The sequence below is a fragment of the Eschrichtius robustus genome, chromosome 4 (assembly GCF_028021215.1).
Source record: "Eschrichtius robustus isolate mEscRob2 chromosome 4, mEscRob2.pri, whole genome shotgun sequence".
Classification (NCBI taxonomy): domain Eukaryota; kingdom Metazoa; phylum Chordata; class Mammalia; order Artiodactyla; family Eschrichtiidae; genus Eschrichtius; species Eschrichtius robustus.
Genome location: NC_090827.1, coordinates 125,796,164 through 125,820,337, shown reverse-complemented (window position 1 = coordinate 125,820,337; position 24,174 = coordinate 125,796,164). Strand labels below are relative to the sequence as shown.

The 24,174-nt window shown below is 35.8% G+C and overlaps 1 protein-coding gene across 5 annotated transcripts in view; it reads left to right on the top strand.

Moving 5' to 3' along the window:
• CAMK2D (calcium/calmodulin dependent protein kinase II delta) overlaps positions 1–24,174 on the top strand; it is a 284,407-nt gene that overhangs the window by 118,970 nt on the left and 141,263 nt on the right. For all 5 annotated transcript variants that reach the window (XM_068543349.1, XM_068543347.1, XM_068543345.1 and 2 more), the window contains exon 4: positions 15,254–15,308. In XM_068543349.1, the coding sequence (XP_068399450.1) occupies positions 15,254–15,308 (55 nt within the window). The remainder of the gene's footprint in view (positions 1–15,253; positions 15,309–24,174) is intronic.

The following is a 24,174-nucleotide window of genomic DNA, read 5'->3' as shown; positions in this document are numbered from 1 at the left end:
AACAATGAGAACTGACCATACTAAGCAATCTAAAATTTGTTGTAGTGAAAAATTGTGGAAAACTGATTTGAAATGAAAGGATCACTTTTTTTTTTTTTAATTAATTAATTAATTTATTTATTTAGTTTTGGCTGTGTTGGGTCTTCGTTTCTGTGCGAGGGCTTTCTCTAGTTGCAGCAAGTGGGGGCCACTCTTCATCGCGGTGCGCAGGCCTCTCGCTGTCGCGGCCTCTCTTGTTGCAGAGCACAACCTCCGGACGCGCAGGCTCAGTAGTTGTGGCTCACGGGCCCAGCTGCTCCGCGGCATGTGGGATCTTCCCAGACCAGGGCTCGAACCCGTGTCCCCTGCATTAACAGGCAGATTCTCAACCACTGCGCCACCAGGGAAGCCCGAAAGGATCACTTTTAACGGAATGCATTTCTACACAGAATTAACAGCATAGTTATTTGAAAGGTATTGATATATATCTCCACTTCCTTTAGTTTCAAAGAGAGCATCCTTTGGCAATTAATGATTTAAGAGAAATAAGGGAAAGTTTCCAGGTGATAATTTGCTGCCTTATTCATGGGTAGCAATAAACCTATTATTTAAAAACATTTTTTTTTTACAAATCCCCAAAAAAGCTTAACTCTTCATTTGTATAATCAGTGTTATGAGAAATATTTCTTAAAGTTAGATGCTAGTAGATTGTTCTAGCTGAAGGAAACAGCTAAGACCCATCTAACTCCAGCCTCCTAATTTGCATATGAAGAATGGAGGTCCAGATCCATTCTGTACTTTGCCAAGATTGGAGAGAAAGCTGTTTAACAGTTGGTCCTGGGCTAAAGCTTCCTGATTCAGTCAGGTATTTTTCTTCCTCTGACTATCCATCTGCTGAAACTCTATTGTCATGCATCCTACTGTAACTGCCTAGTGCCAACCACAAGTATTAGAGAATTTATTTCATACAATATTATGCAAATTAATTTATCAAAAGTATTTGATTCAAAATTTAAAACAACATTTCATAACATTCCTTTTACTTTAATAATTATAGTCATTTAATTTAATGATAACAATAATATATGACGTTCATCCAGTCCTTTTATGTACCATGCCCTATTTTGAGCTTTAGATGTATACTATCTCCTTTAATTGTCACAACAAGCCAATGGAAGGATCCCCTTATTATTCCCATTTTACAACTGAGAAACTGAGACACAGAGATTAAGTGTCCGAGATCAAAAGGTTAATAAGTGACAGAACCAAGATTAGAGCCTAGACATTCTGACTTCAGAGCCTTATTCTTAAACATTATATGTAATGTTCTGATACCTAGTTTTAATGTGCTATGTTCAGGTAAGCCGAGAGTAAATTTCATTTACTAAAGAATGAATTTATCTACTGCCCAATTGATTTCTCCATTTAGCTGTATGTTCGGCATTTCCTATGTACTCCCGTCTCTTCAACCTGCCCCTCCTCCATCTGCACCTATTCTGATATATCAGTTACTCAGAACAAAACCTTTGATGTCCTACTTGATTCCTCTCCTTCTCTCACATCCCACAGCTAATCTATCAGCGGTTCCTGTCAGCACCTACTTTCAAAATACGTCCAAGAGTCTGAACACATCTGCACCTTCAGTGCCACTAGCCTCGTCTGAAACTCCGTTATCTTTCACTTGGCTTTTTATATTAGTTTCTCTATGTTTCTGCCTTTGCTTCCTTACAGTGTTTTGACACATCACCCACTCCTCACAACCCTGCAGTGAGTTCCCATGTAGCTCAGATGAAAAGCCAAAGCCCTTTACAATACCCTCCTCTAAAGCCCCATATCCCGCCCACCTCACCCCACACACACTCACATTCATATTCACACCTCTGACTTCATCTCTTGCTACCCTCTCCCTCATTCCCTCTACTCCAGGCACAGTTTCTCAAGCATATCAAGTATAGTCTTCCTTTAGGATCTTGTATTCCCTCTGTCTTCCATCTGATTTTACCTGAGCCATCCCCATGGCTTGCTCTGTTTATCTCCTCTGGACTCCCCTCAAGATTCACCTTATCCGTGAAGCTTTTTCCAAATACCCTCCCTCTCCCTTTCCTGGTACTCACTTCCCCCTAACTCTGCTTTATTGTTTTTCAGAGCACTTACCACTCTCTTACATATACATTTGCCTATTTGATTGACATTGGTCTGTCTTCCCACATTTGAACATTAGCTTTGTGAGGTCAGGCACATTTTGTTTCCTGCTTCATTCTTAGTACCTGCAATACTTTGCACAGAGTAAGAACACAATAAATATTTACTCAAAGAATAAGTGAATTCATTATGAACAACTACTTACTGAGTGCTTGCTCCATGCCTTCAACATTCCATGGTTAAAGAAGGCATATGTAAATAACTAGAAGATAAGTCAGATCTGGCTGTAACTCCTGTGTCTTCGCCATTGATTGCCAGACATCTGGTCGACTAGGCAGGTGGTCACTTCCTCATTATTCCATGTGCCTGGTCAGAGATAAGAGAGATTTTGCTTCTATCAAGGACATACAAAAAACTTTAGGACAAGGCAGGATTTGTTAAATATTATTATAGCTAAGAGGATGTTAATTTTTTTGTGGGAAGTTGAAAGTCAGCTTTCCTGGCAAATTTTAGTATGCCTGTGTCTTGATTATGGGTCACCACATGTCCAAAGTTTGAGTTTATGTTTATTTTGTAATTACAGATATGTGGGTATATCGTTCTCCAAGAGATGGCTTAGGAGACTGACTTAACCTAAACCAACCCACTGATATACTGACACCATAATCCATTCATTCCTTTAGTAAGCATTTACCCAGTTTCTTCTATATGCCAGAATATGCTAGTCACAGTGAATACAGAGAGCAGAAATACAGCACCAGATTTCAAGGAGCTCACCACCTCATGGGGCAACACCTTGTTGACTGCTCAGTGTGTTGTTTCATTTGTGTGAGAGTTCACGTTAGAAAGCACATTAAGAACAGAATGTTGCTAAATATATATAAAGGCAGGGCAAAATGATATGGCTGACTTTTCTTTTAAGTAAGTAAGAATGTTCATTTTAACTGATTCAGGCACTTAGGGACAACAACAATTCTTATTCTCCGTTACTCTCTTTTTTACCAATTTGCAAGAATATCATTGTCTTATACCAAACATATTACAAGGTGATTGAAAAGATTCCGCTTTGTTTTGTTTTGCATCAGTTACATTCAAGCCGTGTTTCCATTGTACACCCTGGCTCTGTATGGAAGTTTGATATAATTTCTGGTTTTCTATTCCTGATTATGTATCAGCTCTTAAGATGTGTTACTTCCAAAATGATGAAACTTACTCAAGATTGATTAAGTTTCAGATCTTTATTTCAATGGGTAATTTTTATTTTGTCTTTTCCTTAAATGTACCTGAAGTGAGGCTTAAAGGACTACAGAAAATAAAGGAAGGGGAGTCCATATCAGATCCACAGATCATGAGCATCTGGCATTTGAGTTTAAAGGGTAGATAGGGTTTCCATAGTAGAGGCTGGAGTAGGTAACATTCCAAGAAAGGGAGCTCTAGGGTCTCAAAGGTCAAATAGGGTAAGTTTCTTAGGGAGTAGTAAGAAGTCCTGCTTGTCTGGAGGATAAAGCACAAACAACAGGTTATCAGTTAATTACCTCTGAAGGAAAGAAGGCCTCGAAATCCTGGCTCATGTGTTGTTATAGTTAATAACAATGAGACGCTCACTGAAGGTGAGTGAAAGCAATAGGGCTGAAGAACAAAAGACTGAAAACAATCCAAATGTCCTTCCATAGGGGACTGGTTAAATAGATTGTGGTATATCCATATAGTGTGATACTATACATCAATTAAAGCATTATATGTCTGTCTATAGTATCAGAGATTTACTTAATCAGTGAGGGAACTAGCAGTATGCCAAAGCTAATTCAGAAACATAGATGAACATAGATGAGTAACATAGATGAGTAACAGAAATGAGTAACAGAAACAGAAACAGATGAGTAACAGAAATATACATAGTCATGGAAAGAAAGAATTCTGGAATGAGATTGCTACAGTACTAAAATGATTATTGCTCTGCCGTCAATAAAACTATAACCTTTGCAAATCCATTTACATCACTGTATCATAACACTCATTAGCATTCCTATCAGATAAGAATCATTCATACTGTCATCCATTTTGTACAAGTGAAATACCCTAACCCACAGGTTGGCAGACTTTTTCTGTACAGTAGTAGATATTTTAGGCTTTGTGGGCCATGTGAGTTCTCTATCCAATATCATCTGGTTTTTGTTTTGTTTTGTTTTTACAGTTACTTAAAAATATAAAAACCATTTTTAGCTCATGGGCTGTACAAAAACAGGCTGCTGTCCTGATTTGGCCAATGGGCCAGAGTTGACAGACTTTTGATTAGGGCCTAAAAAATAATAAATAACAAATCAGAACAAAGATACTATCCTAGAGAATTAGATAATCCTTGGGTGAGCCAGTTAGACAATGTCCTATTATGATATTCAAGGGACATGTATTTGTCCTTTTGTCTATTTGGAGTATATATATATATATATATTTTTTTTTAGCATCTTTATTGGAGTATAATTGCTTTACAATGGTGTGTTAGTTTCTGCTTTATAACAAAGTGAATCATCTATACATATACATATATCCCCATATCTCCTCCCTCTTGCGTCTCCCTCCCACCCTCCCTATCCCACCGCTCTAGGTGGTCACAGAGCACCGAGCTGATCTCCTTGTGCTATGCGGCTGCTTCCCACTAGCTAGCTGTTTTACATTTGGTAGTATATATAAGTCCATGACACTCTCTCACTTTGTCTCAGGTTACCCTTCCCCCTCCCCATGTCCTCAAGTCCATTTTCTACATCTGCATCTTTATTCCTGTCCTGCCCCTAGGTTCTTCAGAACCACTTTTTTTTTTTTATGTGTTAGCATATGGTATTTGTTTTTCTCTTTCTGACTTACTTCACTCTGTATGACAGACTCTAGGTCCATCCACCTCACTACAAATAACTCAATTTCGTTTCTTTTTATGGCTGAGTAATATTCCATTGTATATATGTGCCACATCTTCTTTATCCATTCATCTGTCGATGGACACTAAGCTTGCTTCCATATCCTGGCTATTGTAAATAGAGCTGCAATGAACATTGTGGTACATGACTCTTTTTGAATTATGGTTTTCTCAGGGTTGGAGTATATATATATATTCTTAACAGAGGTGTCTGATGCCATGAAAGTATTTCCTAGGGGCATATGACTGTAGTCATCTGAAGGGATCTGTTCAGCAGGAAAGACGATGTTAGTCAAGCGATCACACAATCAAAGGCATCATTGTAAGTGTGACCAGTGCTGTGAAGGAGAGATGGGCAGTGCTATGAGAGCTTATTTGGGAGCCAGAGGGGACTTCCCTGATGAGGTGATGCTGAAAATATTGGGTTGGTCAAAAGTTTGTTTGTATGGAAAAACACGAACGAACTTTTTGGCCAGCCCAATACATTCTGAAGGATAGATGAGGGTTAACCTGGAGAGGAGGAGAGAGGGTGCCAAGCAACAGTATTAACAATGAAGATGTGGCTTGTTACAAGAGGGAACTAGCACCAAGTCTCAAAGAGGACCTCTGTTGCTAGAGGCAAAGAGGGAGGGAAGTTGAAGAGGCAGAGAGCCTTCTGGGTGGGTGACCAGGCTAACCTGTTTTGCAGGGCCGTCCTGGTTTACTGGTGTGACAATTAATCACCCTCTTTCACTCTCACAGTGTCCCAGTTTGGGTGATAAATATATATGATAAATGGGTCATGTCAAGGAGTTTGCTCCTTAATATCAAATCAATAGGAAGCCATTGAAGAATTTTAAGCTGGGCAAGGGTGATGTAATCAGATTTGCATTTTGAAATGATGGCTGCCTTGTGGCTATGGATTTGGTAAGTCACAGGGGATGTTAAATTAATGTTTACTAGGAAATGTATCTTTTAGGTTAAATGACTTGTTAAATTTTCTCAATAGCAAGCCAATTCAGGAAAAAAGAAAAATCAGGGAAACACATTTGATGAAGTCAGTTGGTCAGTGGGTAGTGACTGCTGATTTAGTAGCCCCATATAGATGAAGACATTTTATAGTGCATTTAGTTAGAGCCAATGGCCTATTTAGATGTGTTTGCCACATAGTAACATGTTCATATGCTCCCATAGCTGTGGGTAGTGAGATGACCATAAAATGTTAACTATTGGGATATGCTTTAGCTGGGACTCTGATCATCTAGAATTAGAGTCACAAAATTAGCAAGATGATTTTGTCCCAAAGACTGAAAACTGTATGAGGGCCAGATCACCACTGACCTGTTGACAGTTATATCCCCAGCATGTAGCACTCAGGAAAATCAGCTGAATAACCGAAGAAATGAACTACTCCCCTCTACCAAGAACTTTGTTTCCTAAAAATCTTAGGTAGAACATTCATAAAGCTCCTTAAACATTTATCCCATTGGCTTAGAGTCTCTGACTGAAGACTGTGGTCAAGATTATAGAGGTAAAAATATTTATCAATAAATCTGAAATGTATTTAAAGAATATATTAATACTTTTTGTTCAGGATGAAAGGTCAGTTTGACATAATATTTTGCTTAGGAGTAGAGACGGCAGAATCAGTTTCCATCAAAAAAAAATAAAATGAATTAATGCCATGTAGTTTTCATTGAGAGCAAATTTAAAGATGTATCTTCTTCATTCATTTTTTTCCAGCATTCCTATCTGATAAACAAGAGCCAGGAAGAAAACTTAATTAAAACTGAGCAAGAAGATATTAAAATTGTTATGATATGAAAGAATCAAATCAGATTAACTATTATCCTGTAAGTAGTTTAGGTGCTATAAATACAGGACATATGCATAAACATTTTTAATAGGATTTAGAACCCTCTAGGAGTATGATAGTAATAAAATGACAGAAACTCATATTCCTTAAATTTGGTCTTTAAAAATTAATGTATTTAAAAATGTCTCTTCTAAAAAAGAAAACTAAATGTGAAAATCTATCAAAGAGAAAATCTTCAACAATTTGATTAACTACTGGGTTAATATCTAAACTGTGAGAAAATTGCCAACTTTTAGCACCTTTATTAGTTTTCCCTTTCCCGTTATTTACAAAATAACAAATCTTATGTCATAATCTTTGCAGAGTGCCCTCTGTTCTCCCAGTGGTCTCTGAATGTTCATTTCTTCTTGTGCTAACTGCAGTCTGGCTTTCTCTTGAGTGTGCTGTAGCACTGGACAGTACTGGCTGTTTACTCTGTCCTCCACATAACCCTGAACCTGGTGGTGCCCAGGTGTTTTCTTGTTCTTCACTGCTTTTACATAACCACTGTTAATACCTCCCCCCTCAGTGTCCCCCCACCCCCATCCTTCCACCATCCCATCTTTGAAACACATTTTCTCAGATTACAACATCCTATACTACTCAGGGCCGCAGTTTCCCACCATTGCCTTGGTACCCCTACTCATTTATTGTATTATATAAGAGCTGACTTACTATGTTCTCTCCTTTCCCACTTCTAACCATCACTGTCGGTGGCTTTAATTAGTCATGTAGATCGTCTGTGTCACATCCTGGGCTCTCAAAAGCTGTCTTCTTCCTTTCAACAATTTTTTCTTCTACTCCAGGGGTCAGCAGACTCTTTCTGTAAAGGGCCAAATAGTAAATATTTTCATTTTCATGGCAATAGGGTCTTTGTTGCAACTACTAAACACTGCAGTGCTAGCTTGACAGTGCCATCGTTAATATATCAACAAACGGACATGGCTGTGTTCCAGTAAAACTTTTATTTACAAAAACAGGTGAAAAGCTGAGCAGGGACTTGAAAGAGATGAGGTAGTGAACCGTAGCTGGGGAAAAAGAGTTCCAGGCAGAGGAGACAGCAAGTGCAAAGACTGAGGCGGGAGTTTGCCCTGAGTTCTTTCTCCAAAAGCAGCAAAGAGGCCAGTGTGGATGGAGTGCAGTGAGCCAGGGGAAGAGTGGTGGTAGGAGACGCCAGGCAGATAAATGGTGGGGACGGAGATGGACTTTGTGGGACCTCGTAGGCCATGAATAGGATTTTGGCTTTTACTCAGAGTCAGTTGGAGAGCCATTGGAGGGTTCTGAGCAAAGGGGCAATAATCAGATTTTACTCTTAACAGGATTATTCTGGCTGCTGTGGTAAGGAGAATGAGGGGCAGGGTAGAAACCTAGAAAAATTTTTTTCCTTATGTATTTTGAAGGATTTACTTTCAGATTGGATTTTCGGCATCAGAGAAAAGAGTCAAAATTACACTGAGGTTTTTTATCCTGAGCAACTGGAAAGATATGGAAGACACTGGGGTAGAGCAGGATTTAGGGAGAAGATTGTGAGTTCTTTGGGCTTGTTTGCTCTGAGACGTCTATGAGGCAAGCAAATGCACCAAATGTTTGAGATGTCTGGCACTCATTATAACTTCCTTGATTTCATGATAAATGGGCAATTATTCTTTACTTGAAAAAAAGAACCACTGACCTAGGTAAACTAACTGTTCCATTCAGGGGTTAACCAAAATCATATTACCAGGTACCTGGTGCTTACTGGCACTGACTAGTATACCAGTTCCTGTAGCTATATATATTAATATCCTTTATTATTCCAGTGATATCCAACTCATGAATAAGTTTATAAATAACTTTTATGTTTTTCCTCGATTTTGAGCCTAAGATTAGAGTATGTTCTTTTTCATGTGCTTCATGTTTATGTATATTATCCAGAGGAAATAGACTGATATCTTTAAGTACTTTCAGTATAAAAATAGTTACTGAAAAATATTGAGATAACATAATACGGGTACAGTTTTACATTGCATTTTTAATACATTTTAGTAGAATTTTAAACTCACCTATTTCCTGCTTATGGAGTGAATCAAGTATGGAAAAATACTTTATGCAAGAAGTGAATTTTCAGAAAGGGGTTTGAAAGATGAGAGCATTTGGGCTGGTGTATCTCTAGGGAAAATTCAGTTGCAAGTGTTAAGATAATATGGTAGTAAGTTGCAAAGAGAGGATGATCTAATAAGTTTTCTATTTATTCTGTTCTCCAAGGGCTGTTGTCAGAAAAGCAACACATCTGCCCAGTACATTTTTGAAAAGGACTTATTTTTAATTTGTCAATATAAACATTTTAAGTTTTCTCTCTAGTTATTTGTTAAATACAGATCCAAAATAAAATGAAATATGTATTAAATTTAAATGTGTTGGAATGTTGAAGAAGGAAAAGTCTTAAATGTAGGGGATTATATTCAACCTTGTATTGGTAATAAATGTATTGTTTATTTCCCATACTGTTTATTAGCTATAGTCATCCAGAAATATAGCAATGTAGAAACTTAGAGTTGGAAAGGATCTTATAGGATCCTCGTATAGAATCATGTGACCCAGTGCTTATCAAGCATTTTTCTGTGATCTGTAGTTTTTTTTTAAAAAAGTGTGTAATATATATGTATAAAACTCAAACAAAAGTTTCCCAAAGCTTTAGTGGTTACCTTAAATGTGAAATGCACTTCAGTATATTTTATTCTTATTTTAAATACTGCCATGATCTGCACTTTAAAAAAAAGATCCTTATCTGGTCCATTCTTTGGCATGATACAGACTCCTTCTGTGTCATAGTCCTAGTTTATCATAAATAACATAGCTTTTGATTAATCTTAAAATGTAGTTAAGTACTGTACTACTTTAATCATTTAATGTGTTGGTTTCTTGCTGATTAAATATGGAGACACCGGAGCAGCCTGGTGGGCAATTATCAGCAATAGGGCTTTTCTTTTTGACCCAGATTATAGGAGGCAGAGTGGTAAAATGGTACTGGATTCTACAGTGGGTATTATAGTGATGCTATTCAGGTAAGAGCAGAGGAATTACAAATGGCCATTCTTTGCCTACTTCACCAGACACTCTTATACATTTGATACATAGTAGGTAGGTGTGTGCATTTTGTATAAACTCAACAGAAGGACGGTATTAGCTCAAAGCTCTGTTAGGTCCTTATAATTAAAGTACAGTGTGAAAGTGCACCATCTAGAGATTTCTTTAATATGCAAGTCATCTGATGACAATAGCTTCTCTTCCTTTCTTGATATTCCTATTGTTTAAGGATATCCATGAGTAATCTCTGATTAGCTTTATATAAGTATTAGAAGATGGAATAGCAGAAAGATATGGCAAGAAGAGAGAAAATGAAGAAAGTTGGAATCACTTTTTCAAATACATAAAATAAATGATATTGATGCAGAATTGAAAGAGGAAAAATTTTTTAAATCAAGGAAACTTGAAATGATTACTAACTTTTCCAAGAAGTGAAAATGTGCAACAAGATAATCTCAAATTATTTTTCAAAGGAAACAAAGAATATTTCTAGATATTATTTGGTTTAGTAATAAGTCTGTAATTTCCTGTCACATATATAATTTTATTAAAAATAAGCAGGAAAGCCTATTAAAAGAACTATCCATTTACTTGTCTATTTCATTAAACATCTCTGAAATTCTATATTTAGTCATTTATGACTTTGATGCAAAAGAATTGATTGTTCTCTCATGTTCTTTTGGTGTCATGTGATCAGTGTCAAACTATATGGTGGCCATATAGTTTGCAGTTATTAGTCATTTCTCCTCACTTTTACCATCTTCCCAGATTGTAATTCTCCCAAATAATAGATATTTTGACTAGCCAGAAGCTCCTTTGAATAATATGAGCTTGTAAATAGATCTGGACTGTTAGAAGGCATTGTGATTTCTTCTAGTCAGCCCTGAATGTTACTAACCTGATACTGTAGATATTGAAGCTAATCAAAACTGGATTTAGGATTAGCTTCAGGAAATGAGGTGATAATTTGAGAATAAGGATGGAGATCATGGTCAACGGAGTTGATATGCTTTGACTTTCATGATTGATCATGTGTTCCAGTGGCTTTTTTTGTGTATTTTTAGAATAGTTTTAAAATTAACATGGGTGGCATTCCCCACTGAATTTTTGTATAATAATTATGTTTGCTTTTTTCAGAAAGTTCTTAACTTTAATAACTTTTTCATGTTAGCAATGAATTGCTTTTAAATATAATTTAATGTTAATTAATATTAAGTTTACAAAGATTTTCTTGTCACTTCAGAAAAAGTATTTGAAATTTTATTGAAACACTTTTTTGATTTCTGGTACTAAAGTTATTTTCATTTTTGAGTAGTGGATAGTGGCTTATTTGGTATTTATTAATGGGTCATATTGCTCAGTATATTGTCAAAATATGTATCTCTTATGCAACTTTAGAAATGTATGTGTTCAAATATCTAAAATCAGAACAAACTGTAGTTTCTGTGTCTGATCAGTTTGCCTTAGACAGCTAAGTCAAATTTCCAAACTTTTTATGCCCAAATTTTAAAAGTTTCTTGTTAAGACAAGTAAAGAAAATCAAAGTATAAATGCTATATAATACTACCGACTTTGACAACAATAACAACAAAAGAAATATCTATATATCTTTATCTGCTTATCTTTCTACTGAATTTAAAATAAAATAAACTATATATGCATGGCTTCATATTTCAAAGAAATAGAGTGCATATATTTTTCAAATACACACAACCTAAATTAGTATTTTTATACTGGGGAGACTTTTAAAATGGTGTTGTTTTATTAAATGTATTACTCATGTTATAAGAAATAGGGATTAAGCAAAACAAAGCATCTATGCAGGTTTACCTTCAGTTTTCTAGAAATGTTAGTTTTATTTTGAGTTTCGTTTTCAGTGCTTCTTTGTTTTCTATCTGAAAAGTTTTCTCTCCAGAAATGACCAGCTTTGTCACAAAAGAGCCAGGAGTAATGGTTGAGGTGAAATTTCTCTCTAGAGTGTTGCCATTTGGCTGTTACAATGTCTGAAACTAGTAAATATATATATATATATATATAAAATATATAATATAATATATATATAAAATATAATATAAATATTAAATATATATATATTAAATAAATAAATATATATATATATTTAAGTTAACAAATGAACTCAACGTTGGCATTCCTCTTTTTCGAAGGCTTGGCACATTGCATGGCCTAACTTGGCTAATGCTTGCTCTAGCTGTGAAATATAATTAACTGCTGATGAGAATATAAAAAGTATCTGACTTAAAAGCTGCCATATTCGCATCCCAGTATGTGAATCAAACCCAACTACCTCAATCCTTGCAACACAGCCAACTAAAAATGCAAAATCTACCTCATTTATAACCAGGAGTATTGCTTAGAGCTGAGAACCAGTGATTATGATGCAATACAATCTGTTCTGTATGAATTACTCTGTTAGTATTATGATAACACTGGCAGCATTGCCCTACTATGTTTAGTTTCAGGGATTTATACTAACTCTGTCATTCAAGAGAGAGAGGAAAAGGATTAGGCCTTGGGTCAGCTAAACTTTGGAAATATTTTAGCCTCAGAAACACCTTTTTCCCCATTATAAATCTCATACTTAATGCCTTAGAATTTAAATGTTTATCCTAGATAACTGTTACACTGTTTAGGTTTATAAAAATGTGTACGTATTTATCCCAAGTAAAGATGATGCTAGTTTTTTTCCACTGTATCATAACAAAATTTATTCAGAATTAATCTTACCTGGTCAATTGGCTGGTTAGAAATAGTGGAGGTTATTTTAGAATGGTGTGATGAAAAAGGATTGAACTTGGTCAGATGGTTTTTATTTTTAACCATTATCATATACTTGCTGACAAAATGCTTTTGTGAAACTGGTTTTGACCCAAAACAATGTATGTGTTTGATTATCAGGCTTGAGCAACTCTTGACTTGTTCAAAGAATAACTTACTTCCAAATGATGATGAATTCCAAGTATTAATAAGGTAGTGGTAGTCAAACTAAGAAAATTTTATTCCAGCTATAACCAGAAATTAGTACTGCTTCTCCACTTGGACCTGAAATATCCACCTCTGTTTAGCTCTATAACTCTGATCTGAAAACCTGAGATCTCATCTCCAATTGAAGATTTTACCTTGAGACAATGTGAGAAAAAAGTGGTCACTTCCTCCAGCTCACATTGTGATTTTTGCTTTTCATTTTAACTTTGATAGTATAGAAATCCACCTTATTTTCACAGAGTAACTGTCTGAGTTCTTCAAGTAGCCATACCATTATTTGAACGCATTTAAACACAGGTTGTGTTACAGCTGCTCAATGAGATATCTGTGAGTCTGTGTCATATAAGAAAGCCAGTGAGTTCCTTACTGTGCTGAATGACTGTGCAGAAGACTCATCATTGAGCTAAACTTTTGATTTTCTTTGGTGGCATAAGTTTAAGCAAAGGTAGCAGGCAAATTAAACACATGACTGCAATGTAAGCACACCGCAGTCTCCCTCTCCTCATCTTTAGTGTCACTCTGAATTTATGGATGAAGCACGTGACCTCTGATACTGGCAAATTGAAGAATACCCTTCACATAATTAAGGTTACAGGAGAATTGTTTGCATAGCAATCATTTTGTTTCAGACATAAGCATACTGAGCTTTGATGAAAATGTTTGTCTAAAAAGTGGGAAGAATGCCTAGCACCTGGTATAGTAAATGCTCAAAACCAATTTTACGAAAGACTGTCTACTATTTGCCAAGTCTCTATGAGGGATGCAAAGACTTATGAAATATGGTTCCTGTTTGATAGTGTTGATGAGAAAGAAACTCTGTGTCCTGAAGAAAGGACAGGTATTAGAGTTTGTTAATAAAAGTAAAATAGGCTGCATCCTTGAATTCAAGGGTGACACTATGAGAAACAAATAAGATGAGAGGGATGCTGTAGCGTGTTTACATTCCGCGTGCTCTAGAGACAAATAGAGGAGCTCAGACTGAGCTGCAGTGGCCACACTCCCAGGTGCCCCCTTCTCATGTTCATGGTAACAGAAAACTCACATTTTACAAATGATAATCCATAATTATAGGTGAAGCAAAAGCCTCTCTTTCTCTACTTTGGAGAAATTTCTGGAGAGGAATTCAGAAAAGATTTTAATAGTGAGCCAAGGATGATATCTGAAGGGGATGGAATTGGATTGTAAAGAATGGACATTCTGTTATGTCTGTGACCTTGGGAATGTCATGGGTACTGCAAACTCCCTTTGTGGATTATAGTAGCTTGTGTGACCATCTAAGTGTTCTTTTGAATCCACATTTTCCATATGGTGGTCATCACTGCATGGGGAAAGTACTAAGGACGGGTCATAGTAGAAATCATGATCCTTTTTTGGTGACTTTTCAAAAGCATTTGTGTCCTATGAGTTTGTTGCTTTTCTTGGCCTCCGTTGCCCCCAGTGAAGGCCAAGCCCCCCTAAGTGATTGGATACTTAGGAAGTTTACCACCTAAGGGAGTCAGGGGGCTTAGGCAAAAATAAATAGCAGAAAAAAAAAGTAAGTGAGTTTTGCATGTGTGGTTATTTTGCAGTAAACAATGAGTACTTTAAATTCAGAAGAGAGAAACTTTGGTTTTGGCTAGTTATCACTGAACGTTTAGCTCACTGGAAAATCTAGAGTAGCGTTAATATGCTTAATACTAAATCTATTAAAGTAGATTATTTTATTAAAAGCTCTAGCTGTACATTTTTGGCTGATGATTTGGTAAATAGATTTTGGTGACTTGCTCTTAGAGGTAGCATAATAAAAAGTGTTTTGGCTGGCTGGGGAGTGCTATATAGAAATTTCCCAGAAAAAAGGGAGAGTAAGAGGCATGGAGTCCATTTACTAGACTCTTAAGACTCTAGGATAATAGCAAAAGGAATGACAAGGAAGAGACTCTCAGTGGAAGAATTGCTAGAGCCTGGTAACTTTGGACATATGGAGATATAGCAATTATTGACTTTTATTTAGTTTTCGCGTGGCAATACGCGAATTATTTTACTTGTTGTATTTAATATTCTCAACCGTTTTATACAATATAAGTACTGTTATCATTACAAGTTAATTAATTTGCTTAAGATCACACAGTTAATAATTATCAGAACCAGAACTTAAACCTTGGGTCTGTCTGAACCGAAGCCCTGCTATAAAGGATGCTGACTCATCAGAAGCTAAAATAGTGTTGCTAACATTTTAATTTAGGAGACAGATGCCTATTAACAGTCTTGGCTTAATGTTGATTGTTGGCATACATATAACACAAACTTTCTTCTCTTTTTCCTTTTTTCTTTTGTTTTAGTGCGACTTCACGACAGCATATCGGAAGAGGGCTTCCATTACTTGGTGTTTGATTTGTAAGTACAACATACTTTGTGTGTGTTTATTTTTGCTGTCTATTTGAAGATCTTGAATTAAGGATGATTTTTCTCCAAGTTACAGTCCAAATTAATGACCCTTTAATATTTTTAAATGTTCTTCAAATTACATTCAACTCTAATTCTTTTGAAATGAGGTGAATGCTCAGCATTGTTTATTTAAAATTTAAGTTAATCTTCATAAGGGAAACAGTTATGAGTCTGTTTCCTTTGGGATTGTTCATTGTGATATCATAAGTAGTTCTCAGTTTTACCTTGGGGTACAAAGATGGCTGATTATACATAAGCATAATTTTCCATTGAATTTTTTTGAAGTGTTTGTAACTTATTATCTTATATAAAAAGAAGGCTCATGGACCCTTGAGGTTGGTTAATTCAGGGGTTCAACAACATCATCAAACTCCTATCTTTTAGCCCAGCTCACTGGCTTTGTTCTCAGACTGGCATGGTTCAAATTATTACATGGAGACATGGTAATTTATAGTGGAAGACATTGTCTCTCTCTTTTTTTTTTAAGAATGAAAAATTCACCTAGTAAGCCTCCCAATAATCATCTCATTGACCAGGGCTAGGTCACATGCCTACCCCATGCCAATCACTGGCAAGGAGAATGGAGTCACCAAGATTGACTTAGACTAATCAGGATTTATAAACCAAGGTTCTATCAATAAGAATGAAGGGAAAACAGTGCTCTTGGGGAGCAGTCCACAGCATCCCCTCTGGCTGGATGGGATATAGTGATACAGGCCATACGCATTGCTGCTAGGGGTTAAATAAGGATACACTTTCTGAAAATAAAATTGATACTCCATATCAAAAATGTCCATTTCATTTAACTTAGTAATTTTCCTTCTCAGAACAAAGTACATGGAAAGTATTACCCTAAATTCAGATAAAGTTTATACTGAAAGCTGTTTATTGCATTGTCCTTTATAGTGGAAAAAAAAAAGAAAACCAACTTATAAATCCAATAATGGGGAATCAGTTGCATAATTACAGTACATTCCTATGATGGACTACTCTCTAGCATTTAATGTGATATTTGGGGAATAGATAAGAAAAAAATTATTATTTCATGTAAAATGTGTCTAATGACAGGTTAGTACTAAGTTTGGTTAATTCAGCCCTCCAATGATGTCATTAAGAAACCAAGTTCATTCCATCTTTCTCTCTGTTCTTTGTAGTATGTGGGTTTGTCCTCACCCTCAGGTTCCCCTTAATGTTCTCAAGTTTGCTGCCTCATTTTCAGGTATCACAGTGACTTCCAAAGGCAGAAGAAAAGGAAACATTAATCCCATTGCATATATTTTTATTTATAGGGAAAACCTTTCCCAGCAGTCCCTCAGAAGATAGCTGATAATGAATTATTGTTTAGAATTGCTTTTCATGCACATGTCTGAACCAAGTAGTAGTAACGGGGATAGAATTATAGCAGTTGGCTTTGACCAATCATAAATTCAATCTGTAGCAGGAAGGGAAGTCTTGCCTGTTGGATAGGCAACCAAACATGTCTGCCATATTGGTGATCCACATACTTGCTAGAGAATAGAGACTAAATCTCTGGATATGCACAGTCCTGCTGCACAAGGTTTTTTCCACAGTCATGTTCCATTCATGGCTTGTTCATGTGGCTGTAGGTTGGCAACACTCCAAGTTGCACTAGTTCTTCTTTTCAAGTCTTTCTCAAAGCTCATATTTTTACTTTTACCGTTGTTCTTTCTTCCTTCTTGATGTTCCAGCATTCCTTCTTTTATGATTTCCTTTCTTTAAGAATTTCCTGTAGCCATTCTTTTAGAGTATAGATGTGCTAGCAACAGATTCTGTTTTCCTTTTCTGAGACTGTCTTGATTTCCTCTTCATTTGTGAAGGATATTTTTGCTAGATATAAAACTCTAGGTTGACAGTAATTTTCTTTCAGTGTTGGGCCAATTCCTTCTGGATTCTTTTGTTTTTCATGAGAAATCTTCTATCATTCTAATTGCTTATCCCCTAAAGAAGAGGTATTATTTCTCTCTGGCTGCTTTAAAAAATGTACCTTTGTCTATAGTTTTTAGAAGTTTGACTATGGTGTGTCTTGCCTTGAATTTCTTAGACTTTATCTTATTTGATATTCACTTAATTTCTTGAGTATATAGATTTATGCCAAACTTAGGAGATTTTTAGACATTGTTTCTTTGATTGCTTTTTCAGCCTCACTTTCTCTTCTCCTTCTGGAACCCTGATGACATGAATGTTAGATCTTTTGTTAGAGTCACATAAGTCCCTGAGGCTCTGTTCAATTTTTTTTAAATTTATTTTATTTCTTTTGTTCAGATTGGGTAATTTATATTCTCTCTTCAAGTTCACTTAGCCTTTCCTCAGTTTTTTTCCATTCTGCTGTTGATCTCATCGATTGAGGTTTCTTTTTTTTTAAAAAAAAGTCCAGAGATCATTTATTTATTTATTTATTTATTTATTTATTTATTTATTTATTTATTTATTTATTTATTTATTTATTTATTTATTTATTTATTTATGGCTGTGTTGGGTCTTCGTTTCTGTGCGAGGGCTTTCTCTAGTTGCGGCAAGTGGGGGCCACTCTCCATCGCGGTGCGCGGGCCTCTCATTATCGTGGCCTCTCTTGTTGCGGAGCACAGGCTCCAGACGCGCGGGCTCAGTAATTGTGGCTCACAGGCCTAGTTGCTCCACGGCATGTGGGATCTTCCCAGACCAGGGCACGAACCTGTGTCCCCTGCATTGGCAGGCAGATTCTCAACCACTGCGCCACCAGGGAAGCCCTGATTGAGTTTTTAAAATTTTATAGTCACTGTGTTTTCATCAGTTCTACCATTGACTTTTGGTTGTTTGGTGTATCCTCTATTCCTTTGTTGATACTTCCTACTTATTTTTCATTTAAGTGTGTTCATAATTGTTCACTGAAGCATTTTTATTATGGCTGATTAAAAAACCTGTCAGGTAATTCCAACAGCACTGTCATCTTGGTATTGGTATCTGTTCATTGTTTTTTCTCATTCATATTGAGATTATCCTGATTCTTGGTATGATGAGTGATTTTGTATTATATCCTGGACATTTTGGGTATTATGAGACTCTGAATTTAATTTAAATCATCTTTTTAACAGTCCTCCTCTGATACCACAATGGCAGAGGTGAGGAGGTGCCATCTTATTACTGACAGGTGGGGGTAGAAGCCCAGGTTTCCTACTGAACCCCAATTGACATCCCTGGGAAGTGCCTCTTTACTGCTGTGCAGGGCTGAGAGCACAGGGTTTTGGTTTTTTGTGGGTTTTTTTTTCTCTTTATTTAGTGAGAGAAATGCCCCCACCCCATTTTTTTAGACATGTTGTGATTTCTTGATAGGTCTAATTTGTCAGATCTCCTTTACAGTATAATCAAGCATATGGCATTATACACTGGGATATGTCCTTCATGCTGTGATGAATACTAGAATAAAAAAACACTTTTGCTAATGCTCATTACCTAAACCACCATTCAGAACTGGGTTTATTTTTTAATTTAATTTATTTATTTTTAAAATGTATTCATTTTATTTATTTATTTTTATTGAGGCATAATTGATTTGCAATATTATATTAGTTTTAGGTATACAGATGGTGATTCAGTATTTTTATAGATTATACTCCATTAAAAGTTACTACAAGATAATGGCTGTAATTCCCTGTGCTATACAATATATCCTGTTGCTTATCTATTTTACACGTAGTAGTTTGTATCTCTTAATTCCAAACCCCTAATTTGCCCCTCCGCCTTCCCTCTCCACTCTGGCTAATTGGGTTTAATCACAGCTCAGTCAGAGAGAAAAAATTTTTTCTCTGCCCTCTTATGTTCAGTGCATGAAGGCATGTGAGTTAAACTAAGAAAAGATAGTGATTAACAGGAGAAAAGGCACAACATTTTTATTAATATTTATGTGCACATGAGCTCACAGCAAAGACATGAAATTGAAAGAAGCAATTAGACTCAGGGTGTCAACTCCTTGTCTTAGATGGTAAGAATTGCTTAGATGGAAGCAGACACCTTCCTCAAAGGGAAATTTATGTCCTGCTTTTAGGCAGATTAAGGGCGTGGAGTAGAGAATTCTTCCTGTATTTGCTGATTCTCACTTGCCTTTAGCTCAATATAATCCTTATGCCAAAGTGGCATATTTTGGCAGGGCATATTCTGATCCCCTTCAGCTCCAAAAAGCAATTCAGTGTTAGGCCAAATATAAAAGAAAGAGGCATCCTTCTTCCCATGCCATGCCGCTTTTCCACAGTCATCAAGTTATTTATATCCATGTTTTAAATTTTATAGATTTTTAAAGGTAAGATTTCCTTACTAAATGGAGGGAATGATAAGAATCACATTGTTTAGAATAACGTTTATTTTTAAAGTGCACCATTTTTTAAAAAATTCAGCACTTAGTAATTGGTGCAGAACATATAAAGAAAGCATTTCATGTGAAAACAAAATAAGATTTTCAATTACAGTGGATCATATCTGAAGCAATGATATTTGTTTGTGCTATTAATGTCTCTGAAACCAAAATGTAGAGTTTACGTTTGAACCATAGTAACATGAAATCTGCTGTTATTTTGAAATCTGTTGCAATTATTCTTCAATGTTTAAAGTTTAAGAGGAGAGTTATCAGTAATTCTCATCAAAATGCTTTTCCAGTAAATGAGATTAATAAACTAGTTAAACACAATCCAGTAAAGCACCCAGCTTTAGAGACAGTTGGAAATCAATGGCTAAAAGTGTAGATTTTCAATGACTAATAAGAGATTATAACAAATATAAATAAATAATTCCTCTAAATTATTTAATTGTGGTGGTGGTATTCTAGGAAGAAGAAAAGTAAGTAGCTTTAGAAAAATGCACATTTTAAACATAGTTAAGAAAAGTATGATCTTAAAGATATCAATGAAATACTCATGGAAAAATTGGAAGTCACTTTGCCAATCAGTTCCAAGATAAAATAACTACTTGAATTCCTGAAGAAGGAATGTTCTCTGTGTTTGTCCTTTTGATGATGGTTTTGGCAATGTGGTACTTGTGCATACTTCCTGTGGAATGTCAGCTATTCAGAATCTAATGGGAAGTTCTATTTTTATAGGTGTGTTGAGTCTTCTTCTAATGGAATTCTTTCCGTTTCTAAAAAGCAAAACAGAAGGGGCCATGAGTTCTATGGAAAAAAAAAAAGGTGTCTTTTTGTTACTTTTAATTTATATTTTTTATTCAGATATCTATCCACTGTTTCCAACTACAAAGCGTTAATAGTCAATTTTGCAAATAGACTCAGGAATCAGTGGGAAAGGCCTGCATGAAAGCAAAGATATCTTCACAGCAAATATTGAACTGCCTGATTTTTTAGAATCATTTTTGTCAAGGTCTGTGCCTAGAAGGGTTTTTAAACACATCTCAGCAACTCCGGGAGGCAAAAGATGTGGATTTATCTGAAATCTAACAGAAGATAAGACAGTGAAGTAATGGAGCTACAATTACAGTCCTCAAGGGAGAAGCCTAAAGGCAGAGCCATTGGCCTTAGGAAATAAAGCAGATCCAGTCCATTTCTAGGACTGATAGGAAAAAAGGCCTTGACAAGGGCAGTCATTTGAATATGGCATGTATATTTCAGGATCTATATGTCAGAGAAGATCTGTATGATGTGCTTGTTGGGTGAATGTACACAATGACGTATAGATATATCACACTTTAAGTAAACGTGTAAGAGAATGACACTTGGGTTGAATTTTGGTAATCTCAATAGGGAACTAAAATAGACTAGATTAAGGCTCAATGGAAAGCTTGCTGACCCAGAATGAAAAGATTTGAGTTTCAATCTCAAAGCTACCCAGGGCTAAACATTTAACAGTATCTTTTCTCTAAGCCTTATTTTTCTCAAAGAGAATGAGGCCATGGGTACAGATGAAAAATTTGTTAGACATCTCTCAAATTCTTTTCTATTCTATGAAGCCAGGATGTTATTCACATCAATTTGAGATTTCTGATAGAATTAATGGGACTCCTGGTACCATTTTTAAATACTAGAAAATTTCTCACGAGTCTAAAGTATTGGAGAAAATGCTATTATTATGTCTTTAAAAAGAACATATTTTTTTTCTCTAGCAAAGTCATATCTTGGTATGTGAAGTATTTCTTTTTTTCTTCTGTTTTAAAGTGTTTGTGTTTTTGTCCCCAAATAAGAAATTCCATTCATCAAATATGTGATAGGCGCCTACTAAAAGCAAGACACTTTGCCTAGTGTTTTAAGGGGGGAAAAAAAGCAATGTTTCTGAGCATTTTAAAATAAATGTCCCATTTGGGTAAATTCAGAAAGCAGTACCCTGAGAGAATCTGCTGTGCTTCCTCCTCCGGCCCCATTTTATCATATTTCTAGCAGCCAGAAGGCCTGGTCAAGTTGCATGTTTTGTGCTTATTGTTAGGAAAACATGTTGAGTTTTCGTTTTTACAAATTTGAAATTATAATACTAAAAATACTTTTTCAAAATACACTCCTTGGACTGGGGAGCTGATAGTTATATTGGTAATATTAGGGCTAAAGGATAAGTCAGACACCATCCTTTTTCAAAGATTTTATAGTTTAGCTAGGGGCTTAGATGCCTTCAAAATATCTGTGGTGTAGACCTAGTGTGGTAAAAGCTGCAAGAGTTATACAGGGGATTGGGAAAGTGAGGCAACCTTCATTCAGTCAGGGATATCAGGAAACAGTGGGAAGAACTGAAGCTGAGGCAGGCATAATTATGTCCTTGGGGATATTTCTTCGTTCAGCGAATAAACACTTGGTATGTACTCACTCTGTACCAGGCGCTGCAGATAAGCAGATTGAAGGGAAGGTGACTGACCATTTTTTGCCTTCAAAAAAACATAATGAAATGTTATGTTATGGCATCTTTTTACCTACTAGAATATTTGGTTATATAACCAACAGGTCAGCAGCATTTACATAACACAAATATAACAAGTTTCACAGTGTCTGTGAAAACATCTGGTATGTGCGCCTAGTAACTCGGTCATCTTTATGGTAATTTAGTAAAATTCTTCTATTATGCTGATGATACTCTCCTGTATTTCACAAGGTATGTATATTCCAGTGATTATTAATTCTTTTGGGAGGTGGAGGCCTAGTATGATTTTTTTTTCTGAATGCCTTTTGCTTATTATTTACAGCAAATTTTCTCTGTCTTAAAACCTACCAAGTGTAATATTTCCTTTAATTTATATCACCAAACATTGTAGTTAACAAACAGTAGTAGCAAAAATAATTTTACACTCAGATCAGAATGTGAAAGCACAGTATTGAAGACTATTTACTGTTGCAAGATAGTACTTGAGCACAAGTCTCTAGGTTAAACTCCTGTCAAGAGAAAGAAAAATAAATCAAGTGCTGTGGTATTTTGCTATGTACACGGATTGGAGCAAAGAGAGATTAGATTGGAGGTGGTGAACCCAGTTAGAAGGTGGCTGCACTAACATCCAGGTAGATGATAGTCCCTGAAGTACATAAGGTGTTGGTAGGAATAAAGTAAAAAGGTACAGTCGGCCCTCCATATCCTCAGGTCCCACACCCACGAACCAACCATAGATCAAAAATATTTGAGAAAAGAAAAATTCCAAAGTTCCAAAAAGCAAAACTTGAATTTACTGAAGCTGGCAACTATTGACGTAGCATTTGCATTGTATCAGGTGTTATAGGTAATCAAGAGATGGTTTAAAGTATAAGGGGGGATATGCGTATAGTATAAGATCATACTGTACCATTTTATATAAGGAACTTGAGCATCCTTGGATTTTAATAGCGGCTGGGGATCCCCACGGATGCTGAGGGATGACTGTATAATCTGTCTGAAAATAATTTTTAGAACAAAGTTGTCTGCGGAATTTTGCTGTTAGTTGGCAATTTACGTGCAAGAAACAGTTAATCTACTTAAAATGGAGGATATTTTAAATAACAAAGAAACCCTGGATGCTGTAAAGATACTGCATTTCTTATTTGTTTTTAAAAACAATTGCGTTTGAATCAAAACATCTTGGCTGTTGTTAAAATGAAATTTAATGTCCATTACAGTGGAAAGCTATAAATCTAGAACTGTAGAAGTTCACAGTTGGGAAAATACAGGTTTCACAATGTTATACTAAATAATTTCAGTGCTGTATTTGTTAGAGAATTAATAAAACGGTAATGAATATGTTACAAGCATATACTGCTTTATTGAACTTTGCTTTATTGTGCTTCACAGAGACTGCATTTTTTACAAATTGAAGGTTTATGGTAACCCTGCATCCAGCAAGTTTTATCAGTCCCATTTTTTCCTAACAACATTTGCTCACTCTATATGTCTGTGTCACATTTTGATAATTCTCAAAATATTTCATAACCCTCGGCCAGCAAAAAAGATTGTGTCTTGCTGAAGGCTCAGGTGATGGTTAGCATTTTTTTTTAGCAATGAAGTATTTTTTTAAATTAAGGTATGTACTTTTTTTTTTTTTTTTTTCCGACATAATGCTATTGGACACTTAATAGACCACAGGATAGTGCAAACATAACTTCTGCATGCACTGGGAAACAAAAACTTCGTGTGACTTACTTTATTGTGATATTCACTTTATATTGGTGGTCTGGAACCAAGCCTGCAGTATCTTGGAGGTATGCCTGTGCATTTTTTAAATGACTATGACATCCTGTACTTTTAATAGAAAGGGGTAGAGATACTCATATCCTTTTGGTTCTTTTCTGAGTAAAAGGCAAAATGAACATCCAACTTTTCCCATGTGTTATGGTGCTGCTCCAAGGTGGCAAAGTCAACCCTTTCACCCACACATC